General features: G+C 49.8%; 1 protein-coding gene across 1 annotated transcript in view; it reads left to right on the forward strand.

The window, feature by feature from the left end:
* NTN1 (netrin 1) overlaps positions 1-27,901 on the forward strand; it is a 206,007-nt gene that overhangs the window by 128,116 nt on the left and 49,990 nt on the right. The window contains exons 9-10 of the mRNA XM_021706141.1: positions 10,350-10,538; positions 25,775-25,924. Coding sequence (XP_021561816.1) covers positions 10,350-10,538; positions 25,775-25,924 — 339 coding nt within the window. The remainder of the gene's footprint in view (positions 1-10,349; positions 10,539-25,774; positions 25,925-27,901) is intronic.

Consider the following 27,901-nt stretch of genomic DNA (forward strand, 5'->3'; position numbering starts at 1 on the left):
GGACAGTCAAGTCACAAGGCAAAGAGGATGTCATGGCAACAAAAGCTGCCAGGAGAGCTATGCTCAGACAACCCCTTCTACTTTAAAAATTCTCTGCCTTCGGGGAGGAATTCCAGCAGCCACACTCCTTTCTGCCTCTGCCTGAGACCATGTCACCTTCACCATGCTGAGGAGCTGCAAAGAGCCCTGAATAAGTTAGGTGACAAGTTAGTCACCACTAATGATTACTAGGTCCCTGGCAGACAGTTGCTTTGCCTCTTGGGGCCTCGTTTCTTTTTTTCTACAGCGAGGGGGTAAGCTAGGAAACCTTGGAAGACTGCACCAGCCCAAGACCCTGTTTTTGCCCTCAGGCATGGATAGGAGTGGACTGGGGTAGGATGTTCACACAGGGAGCTATTATAAAGAAGCAGCAAGAACCCTAGTCTTCAAACCTATATTATGGAACCATTTTTGTCCTTGAGGGTAGGAGAGTTTGCATCTTGTAGGCAGTAGATAGCCATGGAAGGTTCCAGAAGACGGCAGTGGCAAGATGAGAGGAAAGCTGGAAGAGGGATTTGGGGTGGAGGGCCTGTTGGAGGTGGGGTAGGCCAAGAGTTGTGAACGGTGCATAGAGGGCCAGGGTTGAAGTCCCTGAGGGAGGTAGCAGGCCAGCACCCACCCTCCACCGGCTGCCTGGGGTGGGGCTCTGGAAGGGAACGCAGAGGGAGGATCTGAGGAACGCCGGCAGACAAAGAATTGATGACTGCTCAGGGCTTACCAAAGCCTCCTCGGCATTTCCTCCACAGAGAGGGGCCTACCCGCTGGGCAGGCGAGGAGGAGGAGGAGGATGTTTGTGCTGCAGGAGCCCTGAGCCATTCCTTTGCAGCGAAGGGCCTGGGAGATGTTAGGAGGGGATTGTTTCGGAGCCTTAGGGGGAGGCACGGCAGCCAAAAAAGGGCAGGGGAAAGAAAAGGCTAAGATGTTTACAGAGAAAAAAAAAGTCAGTGGAAAAAATGACGGTGAGGTCAAGCCGATTTGGGGGATGGCCCCCGCTGTCCACTGGGGCGGAGCCGGGTGCACAGTGGGAGACAGAGCCCAGGGTGGGGGCCATGCCTTTTGGAGAGTGAAGCTGCTGAACCTGGTACCCTTAATCCTGCCCGTGGCCCTGATCCCAAGCCCCATGAAATGCCCTCCCCTGTCCATTTGCCATCAGCCTGTTTGCAGGGACTGTATTCGTGGGCTGGTCTCCCTGCACATTTCTGCACGAAGAAGGAAACAGGGCTCCTCAGACTTCTGTCTTATCCACCTTCTCCATCCCAAGCCCTTCTCCAGAAGCCCAAGAGGCTCTGGTTGGGAGGTGGAGGGTGATGCTCCTTGCAGCCCTTTTGTCTGAGGCATTAACAAAGGGGCCGAGCCCTTTCCCAAGCCCCACAGGTGTGAAGAACTTGTTACTGTAGTGTTTGTTCAGCCCTATTAGTGGCCTGAAGGACTGTTGACAGAGGGCCCCTTTGTGTTCAGACTTGGCTAAAGCTCTCTAAGCCCTCGACAAACACAGGCCACTTATCTCCCGGGACTTTATCAGAAACCATCTAAAGCCTGTCTTTGGCAGGCCAGGAACTTCATTCTCCCCCCACCCCTCCGATTCTGGGCACTGGGGCTCTAAAGCATTTCCCCCTTTTTTCCATTCTTCCTGCCACCTTGATCCACCCCTTTTCGATTGAGTTTCTGATATCAGAGATAAAACACAGGCAGTGGTGGAGGGGAAAAGGGGGTAGTAAGAGATTTTGTTTTCAAAATGGAGCTTAAAAAATAAATGTCATGGCTCTGCAGGCCTTCTGTCTCCCAAGACCAGCAGGTGCTGTCAGAGAGACTGAGAGATAGGTAAGTGGGCTCCTTTCTGTGAGAACTTGGCTTCTGGAGGCTCCCAGACTGACCAAGGAGGGTCCCTGTTGCTTACTGTTTTAAGTCAAATACTCCTACCAAGCCCCACCCCATGCCCAAAAGCAGACTTTTTTTTCCTCCCTTAAAATGTTTTTTGCCGTCCAGTTCCCTGGAGAGTTTTCTATATACTCTTTCTCTGTGGAAGACGCAGGCCGTCACCAATCCTGTTGGCTATGCCCCTCTGATGTTGTTAACTTGGAAAGGCCCCCATAACTCCCTCCACCTCCATCATCAAGGTGGAAGCCTGCAGGATACCCCCCCACCCCCACCTTCAGGGCCTTGGCATTATTGAGTCCCATTTGTAATCTACCCACTGGCTAGGGGTGATCTTAGCACCCTTCCTATAGCCCTGTCACCTGCCTGACTCAGTCCCACCCTCTGACTTTTTCATAGCATCATAACCTCAGACTGGAGTACCCCACTTTTGAATTCAAGGGTACCCTCCCAAAGACCTCCAAGCTAACATGAGTCTGATAATCTATCCCTTACCCATCTCCCCTGGAGTTTTGGTGTCATGCAGTTATAGACTTTTAGGGCCAGAAAAGAAATTAGAGAACATCAGACCCCAGATGTCTTCATTTTCCAGATAAGAAAACAGGCCCAGAGAGGCCAGGTGGGCTTTCCATGGCCAACAACTGGGGGGGTTGCAGAGCTGGGACTAGACCTCAAGCCCCCAGATCAGGCCCCAGTTCTTTCCTCTCACTTGCTGCCTTGTGATGTTGTATCAACTGTGGGATATTTGTTTTTATTTAGGAGTGGTGAGATCCTAGGTCCTTGTCTTTAGACATCTTTTTTTTTTTCTTTTGTATTATCTAGACCAGTGGTTCTCAAAACGTGGCCCTCAGACAGGCAGCATCCGTACAAACTGAGAACTTGTGAAATGTACAAGTACAACCTATTGAACCAGAACTCTGGGGTGGTGCTCAGCAGTCTGTTTTAGCAGGCAGTTCTGGGGAATCTGTGCACCCAGGTTTGAGAACTGTCACATGTTAAGGCCTTGGGAAGGGTTTAGTGGTTGCTCAAATTGAAAACCACAGCTCTGGAGAAGGAAGAGGGGGCCATAGTCTGTTGAGAGAGCAAAGGGCAATATCAGCCCTCTAGCAGCTGTGCTTCCTGACTCAGAGCCTGACATGTCCAGGGACTCCGTTAATGTTTGTTGAATGAATAAATGAATCAATAGTCATAGAGAAGCAGATCCTGTTGTGGGTGCCGTTGGTGGCTCCATCGCCTGTCTTGAACCGCCACATCTTCCCTCACATGTTCTGTGGGACCCCTGAGAGTCCATAGGACGTCCTCACCTCACCTGGCTGTCGTGCCCAGCATGGACCAACTCACTGCCTGCTGACTTTTTGTTTTCAGACAAGCAAGTTGTCCAGTTCTCTTGGCCATGTCTAGGTGATGTTTGCCCTTTGTTTGTTTGTTTGTTAGTTTTTAATTAAAGTTGAAGCAAGGTCCCCTTAGATGATTGCAAACCCTAGAGCCTTGACTAGAACCCAGCTACTCCTGGGGGACATCCTCTTAGTTCTTGCAGCGGTTGCCTGGTCTCTTGGGCTCACTCTGGCGGGTCACCACTGTGTTGTATCTGGCTGGTTGATGTCTCCAGCTTTAAGACAGTGTTTAGGGGATAGTGGTGGACCTTGGAGAGAGGCGACAGTGGCAGTGGCATTTACCAGACTTTCAGCACACCCAGTTTCTCCAAGGACTCTGCCAGGGCAAGGACCATGGTTGTCCTGCTCACTGCTCTTCCCCTCGCACCTTCACGGTACCTGAGTTTTTGTAGGTAGGTGCTCAGTAAATATTTACTGAATGTATCCATAAAGCCTTGCCCTGCCTGATTTGCCAATAGTAAAGTGAAGTCTACAGTCTGGGCTTTGATCGTTTTATGAATTTATGTACATTTATGATTGTTTGTCTTTTGCCTAGCCCACCTGTAGACACTAAAGGCTGTGAGTCCCAGAAAGGCTTGAGCCAGTCCTGCCTCAGCCCTTTTCCCGAAAGGAGCCCTTTGAGAGCCCAGCTCAGCATGATCCCCAGGTGCTGACAGGAGCCAGGTGTGTGGGGAGCTGTGGTTGCTCAAGTCAGTCGTTTCAGGAGATGCTGAAAACTGGGCTCAGAAAGACACACACTGAAAGTGGAACACTTAAAATGTATAAACAAGCACCAAACAATTTCTCAATAAACAGTATACCAAATAGAGTAGCAAAGTGATCAGGAAAAGGGAATACGAACTACCTTAAGAATAACCCTCAAATTTTTTTATGATTCTGAACGAATCATTTAAGGGGATGTTTCTTTTGAAATCTCTGTCCTCTGCCCCATCGCAGATGACCCACCATAAAATCTCCCCTTTACTTCCCCACAGGGCTCTCTCCACATGGTGGGTTATGTTCCAACTGGTTTCTTTTCAGTTCAGGTCCAGTTCCATCTGTCTATGCTGGTCTTCAGACCAGCATCAGTGGCATCAAATGGGAGCTTGTTAGAAATGCAGACTCGGCTGGGCTCAGTGGCTCAATCTATTATTATACTCCCAGCACTTAGGGAGGCCGAGGCGAGTGGATTGTCTGAGCCCGTGGGTTCAAGATCAGCCCGGACAATTTGACGAGACCTCGTTTCTCCAATAAATAAAAAATTAGCTGAATGTGGTAGCACGTGCCTGTAGTTCTGGCTACTTGGAAGGCTGAGGTGGAAGGATCACCAGAGCCCAGTAGGTCGATGCTGGGATGGCCATGAGCGTGCCACTGCACTCCAGCCTGGGTGACAGAGTGAGACTCCAACTCAAAAAAAGAAAGAAAGAAATACAGACTCCCAGGGCCCTCTCCAGGCCCCCTGAATCAGAATTCACATTTGCACAGGATCCCCAAGTGACCCTACCCATTACAGTTGGAGCAGCGCTGGCAGAATATCCCATCTGCGTTCCTACCCTTTCTTCTCCCCTTTGTCCCAGAAGGGCCCAGCAGAATGGTCTTCCAACTGTCAGTCCCAACAGCTCTGGTCACAGTCAGAAATCATGCCATTACTAGACTGCTGCCACCTCCTCTCTGAGATCGGAAGCATCCTTGGGGGCAGGACTGTCTTGCCTGCTGCCGTGTCCCCGGAACTCACACACCTGGCCCTTTTTCAACCAAGCATTTATGGAAGGAGTGAGTGACTGTCCCTCTCTGGGGCAGCATTCTAAGCCATAGAGTTTGCTCTTGGAGAACAACATCTTAGGTTGTGGCAGAGGGGTATAAAAATTCACATATCCTGGAGGTCGGGGAGGGGTGGGGTGTCACAAACTCTAACCCAGGGTTTCTCAAATTCAGCACTATGGATATTTTTAGCTGGATGGCGCTTTGTTGGGGGAAGGGGCTGTACTGTGCATTGTAAGATGTTTAGCAGCCTCTCTGCTCTCTTCTGTTGTGGGGAGTTCCTGTCCTGTACATTGTAGGATGTTTAGCAACCTCTCTGTTCTCTATCCCACAGATACAAATAGCCTGTCCCTTCCCTGTTGTGATAACAAAAAATATCTTTAGATACTGCCAAATGTCTGTTGAGGTACACAGTTGCCCCTGGTTGAGAATCAGTGTCCCATCCTTCCCCAGGGAAGTTGTGAGAACTTTGTGTGCTTGGTGAGCAGGTCTCTTGGTCCTGACTCAGCAGTCACAGGTGTATTGAGCAAAGGAGCTGGTGAAGGAAGCAGTGCCCGCCCCAAATACTGCAGGTGCCCATCATACCCCAACCTGCCCATGTAGCCTGAACATGTCAAAATGTCCTGCTAATCATGACAGATATGAGAGCTTGTTATATACCTTGTGACAGGCAGCCCAGGACTGGGGACTGGTTCTTGCCTACAAAGTGCCCAGCCTGCGGGTGGTGTATCCATGGGTCAACTATTTTGGACAGTTCAGCTACAGACATGTAAATCCAAAATCCTGTTCCATTGCAGAGATAGCATAGGCAACCTTCTCAAAGAACTGCCTTGGAAGGGAGAGGAGACTGTGATCTTATGTGCAGGAGGGCAGAGGAAGGGTGCAGGGGCCCAGACCAGAGCTACTGAGGAGGCCCATTGCTAAATGATCTTCCTGCTCCACTAAGAGAGCCCCTGGGCCATGTGAAGTTTGGGGTAGCCAGGAAACAGGATCCTGATACTGCTTAACAATGTCTACTGGGTGCTCTCTGGACCTGGGCTAGTCCTGGTAGGATTGGGAGTTAATTTATCATGGTCTTTTGGGAAGGGCCAACAACTATATTTTGGTAAACGTATCAGACCAATAGATACAGACCCAGTCTCTGTGTGCAAGGCCCTATTCAGTGTCCCAAGAATAGTCCAGGGCACTTAGATGTGAATTCTTCTCCCCAAAGCACTGCGGTCTACTTGAGTGGCAGAAGTTAAATTAATGAGTTAAAGCAGCAAGATGAGTTTAAAATAGTTCAAAGCAACAATAAAAGAAATGTCACAAGGCCATGCCTTATCAGGGAATGGTCTAGGCAGTACATCTTCTATCTGTCCTATCTAACTACCTGAATGTCTACCTGTCTGCCCATGCATTCATCCATCCACCCTCCTTCTCTCATCTTTGCTTTCTCTCTCTCTTTCTCTCTCATTTGTACATCAAAAATATATCAAGCCTGCTGTGGGCTGGAGGATATAAGAGCAAACTTTCCCTGTCCTCAGTGAACCAACACAGTTGATGAGCGCATTTGTCCCACTTGATCAGGAGCTTGCTTGTGTGAGTGCTGGTCTGCCCCTCTCCATTAGATGGAGAGTTCCTGAACAGTTGAGAGTGCATCATCTCTCTCAGTAATCCCACATAGCTGGTGGCACAGAGCCAGGCACATAGCTAGAGGGCCATGGATGTGCATTGCATTGAACTGACGTGGGGTTGGTGAGGGGTTGGGCAATTCCAGGTTGATGGGATAGGGTCAAAAAGGTTTAAGGAATTCTGGGAGCTAGGAAGTGGTCACAAGCATGCATCAAAAATAGGACTTTGAGGGCTTTTGGATTGGGGAGGAAAATAGGAGCCCATCTCTTGGACCCTTTTTCCTGCAGGGTTTGTTGAGGGGTGAGGTGGGAGGGGGCCTCTCTGTCTCCTACCTCCCTGCCCCTTGTTATGCCTTGGGTCTGAAATACAGCCACATGTGATGCATCCTTGGTGATCCCCACATGGTGGCTAAAGGAGGGGAAAGAGCTTGGGCCTCCTTCTGTGACTGGGGTACCCCTGGATATAAGGCAGAGCCTTTTCAACCCAGGCAGGGCTCACTGTCCTTGCCCGTGCTGGACTTGCAGTGTCTCTTCTGCCCCCCACCCCCCCTTCTCTCCAGGCTGACCTCTCTGTTCTTACAAAGCTGCCCTTTCCTTCCCGCCTTGAAATCTGATAATGAAACTAATACCCAATATTTTTACCTCCAAGAGAAGTAGGAGATAAACAGGAAAGCACAAGGGATTAAGGTGTCTCTCCAAGAAGGGGGCTGGGGACAGGCCCGGAGTTGGGTGACACCTCTGTGTGTAGCCAAGGGATCCAGATGTGAGCTTCTCTGCCCAATGCATTTTTCCATTTGTGTAGAGAAAATAAAACAAAGAGAAAAGAAAACAAGCTATAAAATACTTTGCAGAAGTTTGAGCATGGGCAGTTGCTACTTGATGTCCCCTGACAGCTCCAAGAATGGGGGGAGGATGGGAGCCCTGCCTTTTGATGTTTGGCCTCCAGAGTTTTCTATTGTGTGATCAGTTGTTTGGGAAGAACCTTCTGTTGGTGTAAGGTGCTTATGGAAGAGAGCCACCAGCCAGAACTCCTCCTTGGGAAGGGAAAGTAGGGTGCTGAACTCCCAGGAGGGGGTCAGAGGCTAGGGAAGTCTCTATCAGGGGATGCAGGACAGCTGCCTTTACAAAGGAGGACATGGGATTAGCTTTTGCCTCCAAGAAGAACCAGAAGGTGCTGTTATGAGGTCTTTCCTGGTATGTGGGAGGACTGGCTTGACCCATTCTGATCCCTGACCCTGGGCGGGTACACTAGGCCCTGTGATTTCTGTGCTTGTTGGAAAGATCTAGATTCTGGCTGTAGTCTAGGCTCAGATATTACTTCCAGTGATGTGTCCTTTTCTCTGGGACAGTGGAACAGGAGCCAGAAGACCTGGGTTGCAGTGCTAGGCCCCCCACTTACTGACTCTGTGGTCTTGGGATGTGGTCACTTTACCTCTCTGAATGTCCTCTTTTACCTTTGTCTGGCAGAATGCGTGAATGTGCGTGAGTGTGACAGTTCTCTGTGTGGAGGGCAGGGTGCCGCTATAGCCTCTTTCTTTGTACCTGGTTGAACTCAGCCCTTGAGACACTTGCTGAGGGATACCTAGTAAGGCTCTCAGGAGTCCTCCTCTTCTCTATTTTGGCTCCCAGCTGCTTCCAGACATCAAGACAGGAACTCTGTTCTCGTATCCTACACATGCCTCCTCTAGAGCCCCTGTTCATCTCTGTTTATAAGTGGAGTGATTAATGGGTAAGTGATTTGGAGGATGACCCTAGGAAGAATATTTAGAGAAGCTTATCATAACATCAGCAAGAAAAATTAAAAAGGCAAATAAAAGTAACATGTGAAAAAAGAAGTAGCATGTGAATAAGAAACTGGTAAAAATATTTACAGCTTGTATGGTAGAAAAGACAAATGGTTTTTAATCCATACTGTATGAAAACACTAGATGATATGAAAAAACCTCACTTTATTTGAAAATTGGGCAAATAGTATGAACAGGCAATGCACAAAAAAGAAATATAAATAGATAAACAAACACATGAAGAAATACCCAACTTCTCTAGTAATCAAAGACGTGCAAATTAAAATCATGTGTGTGTGTTTCCCTCAAACCAATTGGCAAAATTTTTTTTAAAGAATGCTGATACCCAGTGCGCATTATTCCTTTCAAGGGTGTGGTGAAATAGGAGTGCTCACATCCTGCTGGTGGGAGTGTAAGTTTAGGACAGCCTTTCTTGAGAGCAATTTGGCAGTTTGGAGCCAAAATTAAAATCATGTTTTTTAAGACTTTGGCTCCAAAATTCAACCCAGTAAATCCATCTTGAGAAATTCACTGTACCACAATAATCAGAGCAGAGCACAAATATGTATGTTCAAAGGTGATTCAAGATAGTTTCTGTTGTGTTCAAAGGTAGTTAACATTATGTTGTTTCTAATAGTGAAAAACTGGAAGCAACCTAGCTGCCCAGTTGTGGGAGGCCCTACTTTTCAATGCATCTACTCCAGACTCGGAGGAGCCCACTGTGCATATCTGTACAACAGAGTGCCTCCAGAAGCTGGAGGCAGCCCAGGGCCAGCTCATTCAGAGCCCTGAAGGCCAAGCTAAATCATCTGGGCTTTCTCTCAGTGGTATCCTCAGTCCTGTACTGGTTAAGGTACTGAGGAAAGCCTGCAGGGCTAGGCCCAGGCAACAAGGAACCCAGAGGGCAGGATGGTAGGGAGTGAATTGATGTGGGGAAGGTGCCTCTGGGTTCCAAGTGGTAACCCCAAATCTGAAGCTGGAAATATAGATATGGGAGTCAGGTACACAGAGATGGTAAGGGGTGATGGAGATGGACCCTGGAAGGTGCTGGGGCAGTTGGGGAAAGGAAGCTAAGTACTGAGCAACATGCATAGGTAGGAAACTGGCCATGGAAGTGGGCCTGGGAGAGACGAGGGTCAGAGAGGGCCATTGGGGGTGGGGGGCGGTCCTCTCCAGAGGGTCCTGAGACCAGGGCTGGGCAGACCCTCTGGAACAGGAAGCCGGCCAGGTTGATGGTGGGGAGGAAGGTGACGCAACAGGCCCCAGAGTCTTCAGTGGCATGAGAAGGAGCTGGAGAAGGGGAGTGCGGGCAGGTGTGTAGGAGTAGGAACCTGCAAGAGCAGAGGTGAATGCTTTGAGGCAGGTATGGTCTGCTCAACTGGTACAACAGAGTACCACAGGCTGAGGACTGAAACACCAGACATTTACTTTTTACCCTTGCAGAGCCTGGAAGTTCGTGATCAAGGTGTGGACCTCTCTCTTTGGCTTGCAGGTGGCTGCTCTCTTGCTGTGTCCTTGTGGGGTCTCTCCTCTGAGCTCACACATCCCTGATGTCTCTCTGTGTCCCAGTCTCCTCTTCTTATAAGAACAGCAGTCAGATTGGAGTAGGACCCACCCTAAGGGCCTTATTTTAAGGCCCTGTCTCCAAATTCAGTCACATTCCGGGGTACTGGGGATTATGGCTTCAATATATGAATTTTGGAAAAGCCTCAGTCATGGTACTGCTAAGTGCTCAATAAATGATTATGGGTATAAAAAGGGGGAGCCATGGAAGAGCCCCCAGGGCACTGGTCTGCCTCCTGGGAACCTGCAGTGGGAAAGGGAGGAGTTGTTCTCAGCACCCATGAGTGCCCGTCCTCCCAGCCTCCCTACAACTGACAGCTTCTCCCTATCTTCCCCTGCAGCCTGCAACTGCAACCTGCATGCCCGGCGTTGCCGCTTCAACATGGAGCTCTACAAACTTTCAGGGCGCAAGAGTGGGGGGGTCTGCCTCAATTGCCGCCACAACACTGCCGGTCGCCACTGCCACTATTGCAAGGAGGGCTACTACCGCGACATGGGCAAGCCCATTACCCACCGCAAGGCCTGCAAAGGTAGGCTGCATGTGAGGGGGCAGGGGACGGGGGTGGCAAACTGTGGGAACACCAGCCCCCCCCTCTTTTCCTTCTCCTTTTCTCTTTCTTTTTTCTAGTCCCAATACAAATCGACATGAGACTGAGGCCATCTCATACACACACCAGGCCTCCCTGGTATTTGGAGGTGTAAGCCAAAACAAAGGGGCGATGGAGACATGACTCAAAGGAGAAGAAAGGAGAAGGTGTGATCCCCTAGGAAGGTGCAGGACTCCGGCTGCCCATACCTCCCCCGCCCCTCCCCCTCCAGGGCTTCTCCGCACAGGTGTGCCGCATACCACAGGGACTCGAGTCATGTTCGCCAGGCTTACCTTCGGGACAAAGGACTCTCTTTTACCGAATGCATGCAGACGCACTCCTTTGGTTGTGTGAGCACCGCCCCCCACCCCTGACACACACACACAGACATGCACAGTTGCAGTGAGGTCGGCAGTTTCAAGAGCAGGGTCTCAGAAGGAACATTTAATCCATCTGCAAATAGCTTTACTTCTCGGGACAAAAAAAAATTAAAAGGAGACGAGAGACTCTATTTTCATCCACTGAAGCAAGCACTAATGTTTTAACTTTCTGATGTTTGTTTTCCTCTCACCAACAAAAATGAAGCAATGGTCAGATGACTCAGAGGAGCTGCTGAAATGCCAGAGAATTTAGTGATGTTAGAGAGTGAGAAGTAGGGGCCCACGTTAGCTTTTGGAAATCCCAGGGACCAGGACTCTTCTGCCCCAAACGCAGACCTAGGACCAGGGCCTGCCATGAATGTGGCTTCCTCGCGGGCTCTTGGGCAACAACTCAGAGTAGACAGATTCCTGACATGCAGCTGTATGGACCCTGACACAGAGGGTCTCTCAGGCCCAGGTGGTGAGAGACCTCCCATGGCCACTGCTTAGCCTGTGAGTGAAGCAAAAGTATCTCTTCCTAACAGGAAGTCTACCAGATGTTGGGCACTTGTGTGCAGAACTGACTACGTAATTTGCAGGGCCCAGTGCAAAACGAAAATAGGGCGCTTCTTATTCAAAAGCGATTAAGAATTTTAAAACAGCTGAGTTTCAACCAAGCATATGCCCTTCTGAGCATGGGGCCCCATGAAGCCAGCCCTGCTTGGGTGAAACACTTTTCTCAAAAAACAGACAAACAAAACCCTGGTTTCCAGTCTGTCTCCTCCAGGAGAAATCCCTTCGATTCCAAATGCAAAGGAATGAGTAGAGTGGCTTCCAAGATGCAAACAAGATTGCCTTCTGTATCTGTGGACGTATGGCTGCCTCTGGTGGTTGCCAAGAGAAATATGAGCATAAAGGTAGCTGGGCTGTTTCCACATTTAAAAAAAAAAAATTACTGTTTCAGGTGAAAATCCCCTAGGAGACCAAGCAGAGAATGGGAAAGTAGCCCAGACAAAGGGACTCAAGAAACACCTGTAGCATCAGGAAGGTGTGAGCAAGACAATACTTGGGGGAGATGGCTTTGGGTTTCCAGACAACATCACTGGGAGGTATCCAACTCCTTTGACCAAAGTGTTTGTTGTCTCTCATTTACGGAAGAATTGAGGCCGGGGTCTTGTAAACAGCTGGGTTACACATAGATTTCATGGAGGGTTCAGCCAGGAAATGTTAACCAACAGCAGCCACTCAGGTGAGCTAGCCTATGCTCATGGGTGAGAAGGTCTGGCTTCTAGGAGGAAGGACACTGATCATTTCTTTCTTTCTTTTTTTTTTTTTTTGAGTGGGAGTCTCACTCTGTCACCCAGACTGGAGTGCAGTGGCTGCTCCCGGCCACAGCAGCCTCGACCTGCTGGGCTCCGGCGATCCTTCCGCTTCAGCCTTCCGAGTAGCCGGAATTACAGGTGCACGCTACCACGCCCGGCTGATTTTTTGATTTATTGTAGAGATGAGGTCTCGCTGCCCAGGCGGGTCTCGAACCCGCGGGCTCAGGCAGTCCACTCACCTCAGCCTCCCAAGGTGCGGGATTACAGGCTGAGCCACCGAACCCGGCTCAACACTGATCATTTCTGTCATGACAATTTGTGCTGTCGGAGCAGAAATGCATATTTCCCAGGGAAGTGGGAAGGAACAGGGCTTTGGTCATCTCTACCCATCCCCTATTGCTCTAGGCAGGGACAAAGGCCATGTGCAGCCTCTTGGCACTCAGAGTGAGAGATTTCAGGAAGCCAAGCGTCCTGGGAACCTGCAGGCTCTTCTCCATGGGCCCTGCCACTCTGGGTGAATGGCATGTAGTTGCTTGGCTTCCTTTGCTGGTTTCTAGGAGGATCAGGTGCAAGCAAATGAGGGTATGTTCCTCTTTTATGGTTTCAAATGCTGTGGCCAGGCTTACTGACTATGTCTTCCTTCCCAGCCTTGGACAGCAACTTCCTCCCCAGCCTTGGACACTGAGAACCCTGGGAAAAGAACTCACAGGGATTGATTCTGCTTAGACACGGGTGCACACCCTGCTGAGAAAATGTGGCAGGAAAGGTTGGGATTTTTGATTGAGTTAGATAATACTTCAAGAAACCTACTGCTTGATTGGTGAGGACAGATAACACTTCCAGAAACTTACTACCTGAAAGGTGAAGAAAGGGGTTGCTTTGAGGACCTGCCACCTGATTGGTGGAGAAAGACAATGCTTCAAGGTACCTTCTGCTTGAGAGGTGAGGAAAGACAATGCTTCAAGGTACCTGGGGCCTGAATGGTGAGGAAAAGCATTGCTTGAAGGGCCTGCTTTATGATTGGTGAAAAAGATCTGCTCTCTGCTTGGTGAGCAAAAATGTGATGTGAAAGAGTCAACCATCTGATTCGTGAGGAAAGGCATCTCTTAAAAGTCCCAGATCTTTCCCCTCAGCTCTTTCTTTTCCTGATGTCACTGCCTTAGAGAATATGGGAATTTTGAATCCTCAGTTCCCCCCAGGGACACTTCCCACCAAAAAGAGACTCTGAGATCTTGGCAAGAACCAGCTTTAGGAGAACTTCAGATGCTGGCAAGGGGAGGTGCACCCTTGAGATCGTCACACAAGGTCTCTTGGTCAATTCCCTACCACCACCACTGTGGAGGTCTTCTGCCTTGTCTGTCTAGAATCAAGTGGTTCGAGGAAATGGTTCCTTGGGTGGAATCACATCGGCCCCAGCATTTATTTACTTATTTTTTTTTTTTTGAGTTGGAGTCTCACTCTGTCACCAAGACTGGAGTGCAGTGGCCGCTCCCAGTCACCGCAGCCTCGACCTGCTGGGCTCCGGCGATCCTTCCGCCTTAGCCTTCCAAGTAGCTGGAACTACAGGCACGCGCTACCACACCCGGCTGATTTTTTGATTTATTGTAGAGATGAGGTCTCACCAAGTTGCCCAGGTGGGTCTCGAACTCGGGGGCTCAGGCAATCCACTCACCTCAGCCTCCCAAAGGCGCGAGATTACAGGCTGAGCCACCGAGTCCAGCTGGCCCCAGCATTTAAATTTGTGATGGTTTGCTCTCAGAGGTTTCCAAAATCTTATAGGTGTGATGCCACCTCCAGACCCTGGCTCCTGAGATTGACCTCAGAGAGCCCCATCTTAGGCCCTCAGGTGAGGGCAGCACTTCTTTGCTTTGTTTCAGTTGAGTTTCACAGGGGAATGGGGACAGCACCACAGGCAGGGGCTCTTGACTCCCAGGTTGGCTTGGGAATGACTGTCAGGACCCTCTTTACCCTCAACTTCTTGGGGTCTGGGAGGGGCCCAGGCTGGGTATGGAGGCCACCCATATACTGCAGGTGATTGGCTGATTCGAGACCTTGTTCAATTTAGAGGAGGGGTGGACACAGACAAGAACCGTCTGGAACAAGGACATTAGATTCCAAACGTTATTATGCAGTCCCCCATTTGGGAAGTTTCGTAGCAACAAATTTATTGGATTCTTTTTCCCCTCCCCTAGTTTAGAAGCAAGCCAGGCTTGACAGGATTGGTGCATACAAAGGGCTGTGATAAACATACCCAGGGAACAGGCGGCTGCACTCTCCAGCTATTCAACGCAATTTCACAGCACTGGGATGGCCTCATTATGGTGTGGGCTGTTGTCCTATACAAAGTCAGATGAGATAAATTTCTCCCTTTTCTCCGCAGAATGGTTTGTGAATGATACTCATCCTGGAATCTGTCAAAAGATAGGAGGTTTTGTTTACCATTTGTCTTCTTTATGGACTTTGGGGGCTCTTTCTTTTTAGAGCCGGCAAAGAAGACATTGCTGTTTAACCATTTCAGCCTTGCCTCCATTGATTACAATATTAATTTATCATCTTCCCAAACCATCTGTGATGGATAAAAACATTCCAGGAGTCTCCTGTGAGCCGAATTGCGATGAGAATTAAGAAATCCCAATCACCGTATCTAGCACCCCCATACAAGGGGCGTGCGTTACATCTCACGGAGAGCCCGTTTTCTTCACTCATTGCCCTGCCGCCTTCCAGCCTCCAATGATTGTGGCTGAATGCAGTCAGCTAAGAAGGTGGCTGAATCCCAAGATGTAGCAAATGTGGCTGAATGCGGTCAGCTAAGAAAGTGCCTGAGTCCCAAGAGGATGCAGTCATTAGCAGACCGAAGCATACAGTAGTCCTCATGGTCTTTGCCAGCACATCCTTATGGCTCCCACCTACCCCTCATTTCTCTCTGCAGAGGGTTACGAGGTGTAAAGGAAATGAGCACCTCAGTCTTGCCCTGTCTGGCTCCCTGAGCCACTGTGTGTAGGGTGGGCCCCCCATGGCTTTCTCATTCGTAGTTCTCAACCTTCACTTCATGGCATCATTTGTCTCAAACGTGCACTGTGATTCTTACCCTTGGCCGCACACTGGAATCACCTGGGGAGAGTTACAAATTCTGCCGCCTAGGTCCCACCTCTAGAGACTCTGGTTTAATTAATGGGTCCAGATAAGACCTGGGCATTGAGAACCGAAAAAGTCTCCACGTGACTCTAATGTGTAGTCAAGGCTGTGCTGAGAACCACAGAGAATAAGAACTGATATGGCGAGTTGCTCTTGGTGGTGTCGATTACAAAAAGACTCACAGGTGGCATAGCCCCAGGATGTATTCTTTTTAAGGGAGAGATTTATCAATACATTTAAATACTTTTATGATTCCCATAATGGAAACTGGTGGGGGGGCAGGGATGGTGTTTAAAATTTTTTAATTTTTATAGCCGGGCTCGGTGGCTCAGCCTGTAATCTCACGCTATGGGAGGCTGAGGTGAGTGGATTGCCTGAGCCTGCGGGTTCGAGACCCGCCTGGGCAACTTGGCAAGACCTCATCTCTACAATAAATAAAAAAATCAGCCGAGCTTGGTAGCGCATGCCTGTAATTCCGGCTACTCGGAAGGCTGAGGCAGAAGGATCACCGGAGTCCAGCAGGTCGAGGCTGCACTCCAGTTTGGGTGACAGAGTGAGACTCCAACTCAAAAAAAAAAAATTTTTTTTAAAAATTTTTAAATCCTGCTGGGCAAGGCTGGATGCTTAGCTAGCACAACCTGATGTCCAGCTTCCAGATCAAGGCATGCGATCAGATGGTCATCAGTGCTGGATATGCAGTGCATGTATGTGCATGCCCACGTGTATGTTTAGATCTGATCATTCAAGGGTTTATTCACAGCACAGCTAAGGTTCTGGGATCTCCCACCTCTCTTGGCCTTTCTGTTTTGAAGGCAGTATCCATGCTACAAAAGCTTCAGGAGCACCCTTTCAGTTTGTGGGTCCCTTGTCACATTTCCACTTCCTGTCACTTGGAAGGGGCAGTGTAGGGACAAGGGTTGGTCATCTGAGGCTGGAAGATAGTGGCTGGAGCAGTTCCAGCCTGGAGGGCAGAGACTCCAATTCAAGAAGCGGCCTCTGTTGTGGCAAGGTAAGGTCAATACCCACTGGAGAGAACCTGACATCTTAACTTGATCTCAGAGATCCCCATCATAGGACCTCAGGTGAAGGCTGCACTGCTCTGCTTTATTTCAGATGAATTTCACAGAGGAATGGGGACAACACCACAGGCAGGGGCTCTTGATTCCCAGGTTGACTTGGGAATGACCATCAGGACCATCAGGTGGAAGAGCTTAACTCCCACTTCAACCTATGTTGGCACATCTTTTCCCGATTGCCTGGAGGATGTGGGCATTAGAAACCCTCTCTACAGACTTGGCTGCATGTTCAAAGTCTGTAGGGCACTGGACAAGTCAAGGGACCTCTCTAGACCTCAATCTCCTTATCTGTGGAATTATGTTCAGATTTCTGGTCTCTAAGTCTCTTCCAGCTTTGACATTCCACATTTCATGTGCTCCTCTTAAATAGTCAAAATTGTTTAACAGTCCCTGATACAGGAGGACAATTCCTTGCAGAGGTAAAGTCTGTGATCTAGTGATTCAGAAAAACTGGTAGAGCCAGGAAATCAGGTAGAGGTGGTTTTATTCCAAAGTCTTTAGAAATCTGGTGACTCAGCCCCGGTGGCACACTGTGTTAAAACAGGATCTTTCTGCCCAGTCCTGCACTCATTCCCTGGGCATCCTTGGCCAGTGTCTTCACCTCCGCAGATGTACATGCCCCCATCTCTCAGGTCTACTCTCATGCCCAGATGCCACATGGACATTCATGTAGGATTGCCAGGGTCCCTTGTGCTTGAGCGGAAAAGACTCCTGATCTTTAAGCTTCCCAAATTAATGGAAGGGTTAGGTTTGGTGGCCAGAGCGTTAAAGACATTTTACTCAGGAAATCGTGTCTTTCAGACTTTGGCTATCAGGAGAGCACTAGGGCGGGGGACAGGGCTTGGGATGAATAGCTTTTAAAAGCATGGAACTCGCAGTTATTCAGACCTCTGGCTAAGACACTTCTGGGAGCCTCAATTTTCTCATCTGAAAACAGGAGTAATAATAGCCCCTCCTAGGGTTATGGTCAGATTAAATGAGTTGATGTGGAGGAGGTCCCAGCACATAGCACGTGCTGCATAAGCATTAGCTATTGTGATTATCTGTACAAGTTGAGGAGAACAGAAAAACCAGAACCTTCCACCATTGTCAGCATCCACACAGGGTAGAAATGATTCCTCTGGCTCTCTGGTTGCCTTAGTTCTTTCTACGAGCACTGGTACTTGGAAGAACTGGCCCCTTTTGCTCGAAGGACTCAGACCAGTGTGAACTTTGTGACCGGTTCCCACAGGACTGGGCAAAGTCCCACAGATTTGCCCTCATGCTGTCAGACACTCTTAACAAAGGATTTGTACACTTTAGGAGCAAAAAAATGACAATAGAGTTGAATAGCAAAGATGTGTCCAGCAGCTGCTTGTGGAGGCTCAGTGCACAGAGATGGGGACAGGTTGTGCATGTCCAGATGTGATCTGAATGTACCACTAAGAAAGAGCAGGTGGCATTCAAGAGGCTCCCTGATTGAACTGGCGTTTGGAGGCAGATGTGAGCCTGAACTGGTCTCACTGTCCTATAGCACAGAGCCCAGGCTTGCACTCCTCTCCACCCTGTCCTACAGCCCCTGCCCTTCTGCTCCAAGCCTGTGCAACACACAACCACTTGCAGAACCTGTGCTTTTCTACACACACACACACACACACACACACACACACACACACACACAGGGAACCACTTGCAGAACCTGTGCTTTTCTCCCCAGCTGTAAAACAGGTGCAGGAAGACTGTAGTTAGCTAGATCATGGAGGATCAAATAACCCAGTTTGGGATTATGGGGCTCCCCTCCCCCTTCCACTTCCTGCTGTCTGCACCTTGATCTGAAAGTGGCAGGGAAAGAGGAGGCCTGCAACTTGAAACATTTATTCTTTTGTGCCTCGTTAGCAACTGCCAGGGGGAAAGGAAAGTGTAGCTTCGGAGGAGGTTGACACCGACAGCTGAAATGACACTTGGGATTATGTTCAGATTTCAGCGATCCTCGCTTCCTAGTTAGCACTAAGAATTTAAGAGTGGAGAGTGTTGCGTAGCTGAGCATGGGATGATCCAGGATATAAGGGATTGTCATTCCTGCTTGCTTCCGCATTCTTTCCTCCATATGCACGGGCAAGCATTGCACGGGCAAGCGAAGTGGCCTTTTCCCCATGGGAAGAGGGGCAGATTGGCCCTTAGTTACCTTCAGATTGGTAGCAAGACTGTGTGTTCATTGATCCAGCAAATGTTTATTGAGCACCTGCTGCATGCTAGGCATGGCCCCTTGGAGATTGCTTATTGAAGGGAGGTTGACAATAAAGAAGATAACTATGGATTGTGGTGATTATACGGAGGAAATTAACAGGATGGGGATGCTGTTCTGCAGGGTGGCCCTGGAGATGATCTTTGAGGACCTGGGTGTGGGGTGAAAACAGCCACAAGAAAGCTGAGGGAAGAGCATTCCAGGCAGTGCCAAGTCTGGAGCCAGGAAAAGGCTTGTTGGGCCCTTTCTCAGAAGCGAGGCCGGGGAGGAAGGGGCAGGGTCAGTTCATCAGAGTCTAGAGAGGAGGTGAGTCCTGTTCTAAGAGCATCAGAAGCTGCTGGAAGGAGAAGGGTGACCTGAGTTTTGTATCAAGCCTACCATTTAAGAAGCTGCTTCTGTAAGACAAGCCACAGATGAAGAGAAGATACTTACACATGCCATATCTGATGGAGGGTTTGAATCCTGAATATGTAAAGAACTCTCACAACTCAACAGGAAGAAAACAGACAACCCAATTAAAAACGGACAAAATAAATAAATACATGGAACATCCTTAGTCGTTAGGGAAATGCAAGTTAAGATCACAATGAATTACCACTACACTCCTGTTTGAATGTTGAAACTAAAAAGTACTGACAGTTTCCAGCACTGGCAGGGCGGAGGAACAACTGGAACTCTCATACGCTGCAGATGTCACATCAACATGGCACAGAAGCTCCAGAAAACAGTTTGGCAGTTTTTTATAGAATTAAAAGTTAAGCATAGACCTGTCATAATACCTGACAATCCCACTTCTGGGTATGTACTCTAGAGAAATGAAAATTTATGTAAAAACCTATCAACGGATATTTATAGCAGCATTATTCATAATTGCCCCAACTGGAAACAGCCCAGGTGGACTTCAGTGGGTGAATGGTTAAACAAATGGGGACACATTATATGAAGGAATACCACACAGCAGTGAAAATGAATGGCCTGTTGATTCATACAACATGGATGGATCTCAAATGCATTTTGTTGAGTGAAAAGGGGCAGTCTCAAAAGATTACTTAATATACAATCCCATTTGTAGATCCTGTACACATGGACATTATACATATAATCTCAGAACAAGACATTCTGATAAAGAGCCAACCATAGGATAGGGAACAAATCATCAGTTGCCCAGAGTAGGGGAGGGGGCTGGCTACAAAGGGGACACAAAAGGGAATTCTTGGGAGTACTGGACTGCTCTGTATCCCTGTTGTGGGGACCGTTACCAGAATCTATGCCTGTGATACAATTCATAGAGCTATATACCTGAAAATAGTGGATTTTACTCTGTGTAAATTAAATAATAGTAACAATAAGAAGAAGCACCTTCCCTAAGGCTCTCTGACCCTGTGTCTTCTGTTCTCCACCTCCCATGCCTTGAAGCTCTGAACTCACTTAAAGGCCAGCCTCCCTGAATTAGCATTCCCTCCCCCTCCATTGCTTTGCCTACCTGATACCTTCTCCACCAGCTAACATTAAGTCTCCTCTGTTCCAGGATGCCCTGACAGCCTCACCAGCATTCCCATGTTTTTTCTCTTGGATGCCAATCCTTCACACCTGTCTTGGGGAGTGGAGATGAAACAGGTGCTTAAACAGCCCTTTGTGTCTCACATCATCCTTTCCCCAGTGCCACCCAGGGTGGTCCCTCTAGGGTTCTCCTAAGAGACCTGACACCCACAAGAGCTATGGGACCATGGAGAGCCTTTGGATGCCAATTTTCTCTGAAGATGCAGGCCTTTGCTTTCTGTGGACTGCTGTCACTGTATCACTCATACCCCAGTCCTCCTCCTCCCTGACCTCTATAGCAGCCAGAGATCAGCCTGGCCCACATAGCATGGCCTGTCTGCAGGGTCCCACCCACCCCTGCTTTCTCATGGATGGCATCCAGGTGCCCAGACCAGGCCTACTTATAGCAGAAGAGAAAGTTCCTCCCTAACCCAATAGACAGATGCAGCCCTTGGCATGAGCTGCAGGCCTTGGAGTCCCATGGGGCCTCAGGATTGGCTCCAGGGATCAGCCATCCCTGGGGGAACCTGGCAAGATTCCCACACTCCCTGCGAGAGCAATGTTACAGAATTCCGAGCAGAGTGATTTCTCTGCCTGTTGCATTCCTCAGTGCCTTGGAAGCCTTGTGAGGACTAGGAGGGATGTCTTCCCACTGTGTGTCCGTGTCCCAATCACTTCTTCTTGTAAGGACACCAGTCCTGTTGGATTAAGCCTCACCCAAATGACCTCATTTTAAATTACCTCTTTAAAGGGCCCTATGTCCAAACATACCCGCTCCTGAGATGCTTGGGGTTAGAGCTTCAATGTATGCATTGTGTGTGGCAGGGGGGATACCATTCAGCCCGTAACACAAGACCAGGCTAGAAGCTATGAGTGGTAGCTGTGGCAATGTCTGAAGTGAGGGTAGGTGTCACAGCTGTTCTGTCTCACCTGTCCTGTCTGAAGCTGCTCCAGAGGGACTCATGCCAAGCTGGCTCTAATCTCCTCCACAAGCTTATGCTTTGGAATCACTGCCATTTGAGGGTCCTTCCTGACCCTGAGAGCCTGTGGAGCCAGGATCCTCAGAAAAAGTAGCCAGACCTCTTGATAGGAGCCCAGGATGGACTTCCAGAAAGCCACAGTATGAGCCGCAGTGGAAAGGGGACCACCCTCAGGATGCATCCCCTTCCCCACAGAGGCAATGGGCTTCTGGGGATCCAGGACAGAGGGCATCAGAGAGAATGGGAGAGGCAGCTGCACGGGCACAAGAAGCTGGGGATCAGAAGCATCTGTCTTTCAGGTGAGTTTTTCCAGGGCTCTCAGAAGTCCCTGGGTGTCCTCCTCTTCACTGACAATCCAAGTCTCCACAAGAAGACTCCAGCACAGTGCAGGCAGGAGCTGGTGTGGGGCAGGGCCATCAGTAGGGGTGCACGTAAGGCCCAATGTGTGCTGCACCATGAGCCCTTTCCTTGACCTCTTAGCAGGGACAGTTCAGTGAATGGCAGCAGAGGTGATGACAGTCCATGGGTGCAGGCCAACACCCTGGTTTCTGTGAAGTTGGAAGTGAGTTTAGCATGAGTGTAGACCTCTTACATTCTTACAGATGAGCCATGTGTGGTCTGAAGAGAGGAAAGCACTAACCCAGGACCACTGTTGGATGAGGGGGGTATAGAACCAGGTCTCCTGTCACCTATCTTAAACCATTTGGGTCATCTGAGCTGTCTGTCCCTGTCTGATGACCCAGAGCAAGGACAGTCTAGTTCTCCATCTCACCAGGAAACTCCAGCCTGCCGTGTTCGTGGGAAACCCAATCCTGCCGTGTTCTCAGGAACCTGGGCTTCCGTCTGGTCTCACCTTTCTCTTTATGGAAAAAACCTCAAATAAATTGTTTCTCATGACCAGGTGCTGCCTGTTTCATGCAGACGGGATGACCTGCCATGGAAGGGATTGACCTCTCTCTGAAAAGAGTGGCTGACTTCCAGGGAAATGGGAGTCACCAAAGAGGTTTCCTGTGGCAGAAGACGTTCTGACCCAGACTGTGTTCTTAGAAGAATTAGGGAGGTTCAGTTCATTCCCCTCACCTGACTCCCGCTGCAAAGGAAAGGCCTCCATTCACCTAACTTCCACCCACTCCCTTTCTCACTCCACCCCTCCTCTTCCTGCTCTCTGCGGCTCACTGAATGTGTATGTGTGTTCTTAGGAATATGTGTATGTGTCTGTTTGTGTCTTTATGGGTTTGAGTGTATGCCTATGTGTCTGTGAGTTTGTAGATAGAAATTGTGTGTATGTGTGTGTGTGTGTGTGTGTGTGAGAGAGAGGGAGAGGGAGAGGATTAGTCAGAGTTTGTGTCTGTGTCTGTGTTTTGGAGTATATGTGTGAGTGTGGAAGTGTGTGAGTTAGTGGGAATTTTTGTGTGTCTGTGTTTGTATTTCAGGGTTGAGGGTCTATAACAGGATTCCTTTAACTTTCTCTTCCTAAGGGCCAGGGCCTGAGGCTTCTTTTTGGGCTTGGACGCTCTTCTTTTGTCTTTGCTAGTTAGATTCTCTTTTCCAAGCTATAGAGGAACTCACTATGGGGGCATTGTCATCTGTCAACTCTCTCTACCCCTTGAAACTCACCCTTTGCACAGCAGGTTATAATTTGGGCTATCCCTATTCATGAGGTTTTGGGGAAAGTCCTTACTTGAAGGTCATTTGGCTGGGAATTGAGAATGAGTACTATGCACACATAATAGAATGCATTTGGCTGCAAGTAACAGAAAACCCACTTTGTATTAGTCTAAACAGGTATGATCTTATTTCTCCTTGCAGAACAAGAAGTACAGAGGAGGCCAACCTGAGAGGCTAGGGGGGAGGGGGCCCTGAGTGGTACCCTCAGCGATCCAGGCAATGTCCATCTCTATGCACAACCCCCTTTCTGCAGTTCACCTTGTCAGCCAAACACATCTCATAGGGTTGTTTTGAGACCAGAAGAGAGACAACACGTATGAGAGAATATGGATGTGCTAAGGGGGTTGACAGGTGTCCAGATGTGGAGGTTGCTGCTGAGAGTGCTCTGCCTTGGGCAGGATGGAGCCTGGGGATGGGCACCATACTCTGAGTGTCCTTCTGAGGCTCCCCACCCTTTGGTACTTCAATGGCTTCCTGTCCTACAATAATTTGGTGCTGTGGAAGGAAGCACACATCAGCTTGCTACCTCCATTAGACCAGACAAATGGGTTCGATTCTTTGCAGAATCTTAGGAAGAAGATTCAGAAGTCCAGCAGTAAGCATCAGATAGAATTGACCACAATGTGGGCTCTTAGGAAATGCCTTCTGCACATGGCAGACACAGAGCTGCCCTGCCATTACCGAGGCCGGCCTTCAGCTCCAGTGGACCTCAGCTGGCACCTGGCTCCTCCGGCAGCGTGCCAGCCCAGGCAGCTGAGCAAGTCACCAGCTGTGAGGAGCCGCAGGGGAGAACAATGGGCTGTCCTGCTCTGGGCTGGCTACTGCCAAGATAAAGATGACCTGGGTCAATGGTGGTGTCTGTGTGTGACTTGGCTCTGAACCTGCAGTGAATGAGCAACCTTTGGTGACCTCCCTCCAGCCACGTTCGAGGATCCAGAAGTTACTGGTGCACAGCTGTGTTCCATCAGCACCAAGGGAAGAACGTCTTGGCACGAATCTTAGAATTACCAGCAGGCTACGGGAGGTCAGCTGGCATGGGCCCCTGGAGTCCCCATCCACCTGGTGCTCACACCCTTATCAGGAGCTTAAGACAGAGGCTGTGCTATGGCCCTCAGCATTCACACAATGCAGACTCAGTCTCCCTTTCCATCACAGGATGAATTTAAGAGGCCACAGGGAAAGGTCCAAGGCCCTTTCCAGCTATCCCTTCCTCACCATCCTCTTCCTCGGTGTGCCCCTGTGGGCCATCAAGACTGGGTCTCTTCTTACTACTGGGTGGAAAAAAAAAAAAACAACCAATAGCGAATGAACTTGAATTTAGGAGAGATTTAAGAAGACTATTTCCTATCAAAAGGTATTATTCCCATCTACAAGGGGAAGACTGGAATAGTTCCATCTACCTCACATGGATCTGAGATGCAAGAACTAGAAGGCAGGCCATCCTGCATGCTGACTTCAGTGCCAGGGCCTGTGTCCTTGCCCTCCTCTAACCTGACGAGGCACCCATGACCAGGACCCTCACTCCGAGTGTTTCCAGAAGTTTTCGTGTGTCCAGACACAGCTTTGACAAACGATTCCTCACATCATTCTCCTTTCTGCTTTCCTCTCTCTCTCCCTCCTCTTCCTAAATCTCCTCCTTGGACACTCCTGGGCCCGAGGCTGTCTGGGAGAGGCCATATTTCTGTCCACAGACTTGTGCCCTTATGCCAAGCAGTGCTTGTTGGGGAAGTGGGGAGGTTCTAATTCGGCTCTTTTAGGATCTCTGCTCTCACTCGTTTTCTTGGATTTTTTTGTCCCATTTGGAGTAAGAACACATAGCAGCCACCAACTGAAATTGAGGCAGGATGCCTTCCTGCAGACAGTCCCCCCTCCACCTCTTCCAGCTTCCTTGGGGAGTAGGGTGTAGGCAGGGCATGTTCCTCCTTCCTTCTGTCTTCCCCTTCCCCACCACAATCTGAGTCCACTGCCCAGGTTCAGGGAGGCAGGAGTTAGCAGGGAATCCTGGTGTCCTACACCTGCAGGGATAGCTGTTCTTGCCCAGAGCATCAGGTATTGGGGGGATGGCTCCCCAAGGTCCTCTAGCTGCTCCAGGGAGCCTCAAAACACAGCATGACAGGATAGGCAACCCCATCTCCCTACCCTTTTCAAGTTCTGTGGCACAGAAGCTGCTGATCTAAGGCTCGGGGCCTTGCTTCACCTCCCAGCTTGGTCCTTCCCTTCCTGCTAGGCCCTGGAAGTTTCCTCTACCTCTCCAGTCTTTGCACGTTAATCAGGGATTTAAACTAATTTATCACTGTGGCCCTTGGGAGTCTGGGAATGGGTCTTGTGATCCAGAAGTCCACGCTTCAGACCACCTGACTGCAAAGTGGGGTGGGGGGACAGCAGCCTGGGAACACCATCTTCCCTACGACTCCCTCTGATCTGGCAAAGCCCAGGGCTTCATGAGGCCTCAGACTCCATCTCTTCCACCCACAGTATCATCAAGGAAACCTGGGGGCTGGGAGCTGTCCAAGGAAAGAGTGAAGACATGTAGACTGACCTTGTCCTGGGAAGCTGTGCCCCCAAATCCTGACTCTCCCATCCAGGTGTGCTCAGAGCCTCAGGCTTTGCATTCTTGAAAACACACTTGGATGTAGACCTTCCTCCTAGGGTTTCAGAAGGGCTCCCCCACTGCACTTTCTTGCTGCCAAAACAGCCCTTTCAGGTCTGTCCATCTTGGTTTTTATTCCCCACTTCCAGGTAGGCAGGTGGCCAGTGTCGGAGCTTCTGGAGTGTGTGTGGGTTTGGCTGGGCCTGCCCCCCATCACTGCTCTTCCCCTAGGAGGTTGTGTACCAGCCCCCTCCCACCTTGCTGACCCCCTCTGTGTTTTCCACAGCCTGTGATTGCCACCCCGTGGGTGCTGCTGGCAAAACCTGCAACCAGACCACCGGCCAGTGTCCCTGCAAGGACGGCGTGACAGGCATCACCTGCAACCGCTGCGCCAAAGGCTACCAGCAGAGCCGCTCTCCTATCGCCCCCTGCATAAGTACGTGCGAGGTCTCCTGCTGTTCAAGTCTCCGGCTTGGGTGGGGGCTGAGCCCTTTGGGGATGTTGGTCATTGAGATTCAGCAGTTTAGTGCTCATTGGTGTACACTATCTCAGAATTCCATGCCTGGTGCTCAGTGAGTCCTCCTGGGAGACCCCCAAGTCTATAGGGTTCTTGGAGAAGCAACCGGGGGCTCAGCAGGGCCAGCCTGTCATGGCTGTCTGTTCTGACCCACACTGTGTCTTCCATTTCTGAAGGGGAGTAAGTCCTTCTCCTCTTGCTTCTCCTGGGAAGCAAGCACCAGCCCTTTCCACATTCTGCCTTGACCCCAGACCTGGAGTAGGTACATTCCAGAGGCAGTTACGGCAAGAATATCACATTCTCCATGGCCCTGGTGGACTCAGAACAGAAAGGACTGAAAGCCCAGGGCCTTTGAGAGAAGCTGGGCAAGGCTCTCATGCACAGTGCCCATGGCCCTTTCGGAGGGCAACAGCAACAGCAACCCTGAGGGGTCCCACATGCTATTTTCAGGGGTCACTAATAGCAAATAACCAAAGTCTGAGCCAGGAAAGGGCCTCAGCACCCATCCAGGGAAGAGCAAGGTTGGAGGGGTTTTCACAAAACCCCAGTTGTCAATCTCACAGTTTGCCCAAATCCTTCTCTTCTGTCCATCCAATGCTGCAAGGTGAACATTTTTAGACAGCTAGGAGGAAGTCTGGGGTTATGAAAACATGTGGGGGGTGGAAATGTAGATCTCCCTTCTTAAGGGAGTTGGGAGCTGTTAGGTTGCTCAGACCTGACTGGAACCAACCTTTCAGATCCCCAAGAGGAAAGTCTAAGCTTTCAATACTTGGGAAGTGGGAACTCCCAATTTCCAGCATGCTGTGTGTCTTTTCCCTTCCTCTCGCAAAGCATGGGCTGATGTTGGCATGAGCACTTCCACTCAGCAGTTAGGACCTGGGTCTCCCATCCTGGAACTTCCACTAGCTTTTCCTAAGGGCACCAGCTGCAGGTGCCCAGATAGTGCCGGGGGAAGCCAGCTAGGGAAGCTACGCCCTGTGTGCCTGAGGCACTGAAGTTGGGTAGCCAGGGTGGCCTTGTGGCCATTGGCTCTGGACCCATTTATGGACTTGCAGGATTAGACTGATTATTTAGGTTCAAAAGAGAGCCTAGTACAAGGTCCAGCTTCCTGATGACTCAATGTGATAGGGTACCCGTGGGTCATGGTTGCTAATAGAATCACCCAGGAGCAAGGTTTGACTCCAGATTGAGGGGTGTGCCCTCCACCTGTTCCTCCTAAAGATGCAAAGACTGCCTCTTCCAGCTGACTCTCAGATTTGGCCCCCGGCCTAAGTATTCTATCCTGATTCATCAAGTCACACGTTCTAGCTGATCTAGAATCTGGGGGCCAGAAGTCTTACCCTAAAGAGTCAGATGCTGGCCAGAGTCAATAGAGTTCATAGTCACTCAGCAAGGGACATGAGTCCCTTCCTCTTAGGGATTTTTTGATCCATGGTTTGGCCCTGCCCAGAAAGAGGGAGCCTGAGCTTTGACACTGGGCACTGAATCAATGAACAGTGAAGGCTGCCTGAACCTCGTCACCTTTTTGGAGCACAGGGTAGGTTCAGAAAACAGCAGGAACGAATTGCTATTCTAAGCAGAAAGAGAATAATCAAAATAAAGCTCATGCCTTTATCGGGCCCTTTCATCTTCTCAGTTTTCAGTGCCATTCTGCCCATAAGAAAATGCCTTAGCTTGTGAGATATGACCCATGGGAATGGGAACCTGGGCAGTGGTGCAGACACTTCTCTGCACATGTGAGAAACTCCCGTGGGGCAGGTTCCCAGTCCCCTCACATGCCACCCCTGCCATGGGTCCTTCTCCATCTGTGAGTCGAGCTCAGAGGTGAGCAGGGCCCAGGGGGGCACATCATCATGACAGAGGGACCCGAGGAAGCTCCTCTGGCCACCCAGGGGC

The sequence above is a fragment of the Carlito syrichta genome, unplaced genomic scaffold (assembly GCF_000164805.1).
Source record: "Carlito syrichta isolate Samal-C Ts95f unplaced genomic scaffold, Tarsius_syrichta-2.0.1 Scaffold315198, whole genome shotgun sequence".
Lineage (NCBI taxonomy): Eukaryota > Metazoa > Chordata > Mammalia > Primates > Tarsiidae > Carlito > Carlito syrichta.